This window comes from Emiliania huxleyi (genome assembly GCF_000372725.1).
Source record: "Emiliania huxleyi CCMP1516 chromosome Unknown EMIHUscaffold_167, whole genome shotgun sequence".
NCBI lineage: Eukaryota > Haptophyta > Isochrysidales > Noelaerhabdaceae > Emiliania > Emiliania huxleyi.
Window position 1 is genome coordinate 331,224 of NW_005200911.1, and position 2,021 is coordinate 333,244.

Below are 2,021 nucleotides of genomic sequence, written 5' to 3' on the forward strand. Positions count from 1 at the left end.
TGGTGGGCGACGCGCTGTGCTACGTGCACGGCCTGCTGGAAAAGGTCGGCTGCTTCGTGGAGGAGCTGCTGGGCAGCATCGACACCTTCCTCTGCTGGCTCTTCACCGAGGTCTCCAAGCTGGTGGGCGCCATCCTGCACGGCGTGTCTTGGATCCTTGGGCAGGTCAACAAGATCTTCCCCGCGATCTGCGCGCTGCTGCCGGGCATCGACGGCATCGTCAGCGACATCCTCTCGGGCGTCGCCTGCGTCGTCCAGGACGAGCTCGATCAGGTCAAGCTGCTTCTCGAGGCGATCGGCTGCGCCGTGGCGAAGATTCTGAAGCCGATCCGGTGCTTCCTCGAGTTCATCGCCAAGGAGGTGGGCTGCACGGTGAAGGAGGTCTTCTGCGCCGTCAAGGCGCTGCTGTGCGGCGTCGGCGGCCTCGTCGGCAAGACGCTCAGGATCGTGCAGTGCATCCTCGCCAACGTCGGCCGGCTCGTTCAGGACGTGCTCGCGGGCGTCGTCTGCTTCCTGCAGAAGCTCAACCTGCCGTCGATCGGCGAGAAGATCGCGGCGCTTGTCGGCACCATCCTCTGCGAGGTGAGGGACCTGGTGGACCTGCGCGGCCTCTTCTGCAAGATCGCGGCGCTGCTGCACGGCATCTTCGACTTCACCTGCTGCCTGCTCAAGAATGTCGAGTGGTTGGTCTGCACCATCCTCGGCGACGTCACGGCGCTCGTCCGCGACGTGCTCGGCTCGGTGCTGCACGAGCTGTGCGTGGTCCTGGAGGACGTGGCCGTGTTTGTGTACTGCACGCTCGGCGGCGTCAACTGCCTCGTGTCGGCCATCTTCCACGACGTCATCTGCCTGCTCAAGGGGATCCTCTGCCCGAAGCACGACATCTGCTGCCCCGGGACGGCCAAGAGGATGGGCCTCTGCTTCGTGTTCGACCTGCTCAACGGGCTCAACATGGCCTTCGAGCCCTGGCTGGGGTACATCAAGTGCGGCCCGGGCTACGGCCTGCTCGCGGTCCAGGTCAAGCCCTTTGGCGTGCCGCTGATCTACGGCAACGTCTGCGGCCCGGTGCCCTCCTGCCCGGCGCCGCCGCAGCCGCCGGCGTGCAAGTAGACGCGCTGCCGAGCGCGCGCCCGGAGGGGCCACGGCCGGCTCACTGGGATGCCCACTTGCCACCATGCATAGCATGCATAGCATGCATAGCATGCATAGCATGCATAGCATGCACATCAGCATGTGCGCGGAGAGAGAGTGAGAGAGAGAGAGAGTTCATTCGGGGGTGTACGTTCTCTCCCTCGGGGTGAGTGTGTGTGTCCAGTGAGAGGGTGTTGGGGGAACGGACCTGGGGGGGGGGGTCGCGCGTGTGGGGTCTGCGTTTCATTCGCTCCTTTCCACTTTCATTGAGCGCGCGGCTGTGCGTGCGGCACCGCGGTTTCTTCTGAGGGAGGGTGCAGAGGATGTAGAATGTAGAGCGCTGTAGAGCTGTAGAGCTGTAGAGCGCTCTACATCTCTACACCTCTACAGCGCTCTACACTGTACATCCTCTACACGAATGCGCCGGGTTTCTTTGCCTTCGTGGATCGGCCAAAAAGAGCGAAGGCACCGCGGGCACTCCGCGGAGAGGTTGCAACGCCTCCGGACATGGCGAGCGCGTCCGCGAACAACGCTGTGGTAGTCGCCCTCTACCGAGCGCTCTACCGGATGGCCAGCCGCATCGACGCCGATCCCGCGCTCAAGGCCCTCGTGCCGTCACTCGCTCCCGAGCGGCACTATGACCACGAGCGTGAGGAGTGGTGCACTCTCTACCCGTTCTCGGATGAGCGGCGCGGCTACACGGCTCTCGCGCTCCTCTTTCTGGGCGCGCCGCTGTACAGGCCGGCGCGAGGGAAGCCCGAGTCGCTGCGCGAGTGGTTGAGTGGCAAGTTCCGTGTGGACGAGGCCTCGCACGACCGCGGCCCTCAGCTCGACGCGGCTTTTGCGGCGCTCTCCGAGCTCAACCTGCTGATCGCCGCTGCGGAAGGGCTG

General features: G+C 64.9%; 2 protein-coding genes across 2 annotated transcripts in view; one reads left to right on the plus strand and one right to left on the minus strand.

Moving 5' to 3' along the window:
* EMIHUDRAFT_414096 (hypothetical protein) overlaps positions 1-1,400 on the minus strand; it is a 2,892-nt gene extending 1,492 nt beyond the window's left edge. The window contains exon 1 of the mRNA XM_005784896.1: positions 1-1,400. Coding sequence (XP_005784953.1) covers positions 1-1,232 — 1,232 coding nt within the window. The 5' untranslated portion in view covers positions 1,233-1,400.
* A 237-nt stretch (positions 1,401-1,637) lies between these two features.
* Positions 1,638-2,021, plus strand: part of EMIHUDRAFT_230878 (hypothetical protein) — a gene marked incomplete at both ends in the record, with an annotated part of 2,549 nt that continues 2,165 nt past the window's right edge. Inside the window, one exon of the mRNA XM_005784897.1 lies at positions 1,638-1,925. Within this exon, the coding sequence (XP_005784954.1) occupies positions 1,638-1,925 (288 nt within the window). The remainder of the gene's footprint in view (positions 1,926-2,021) is intronic.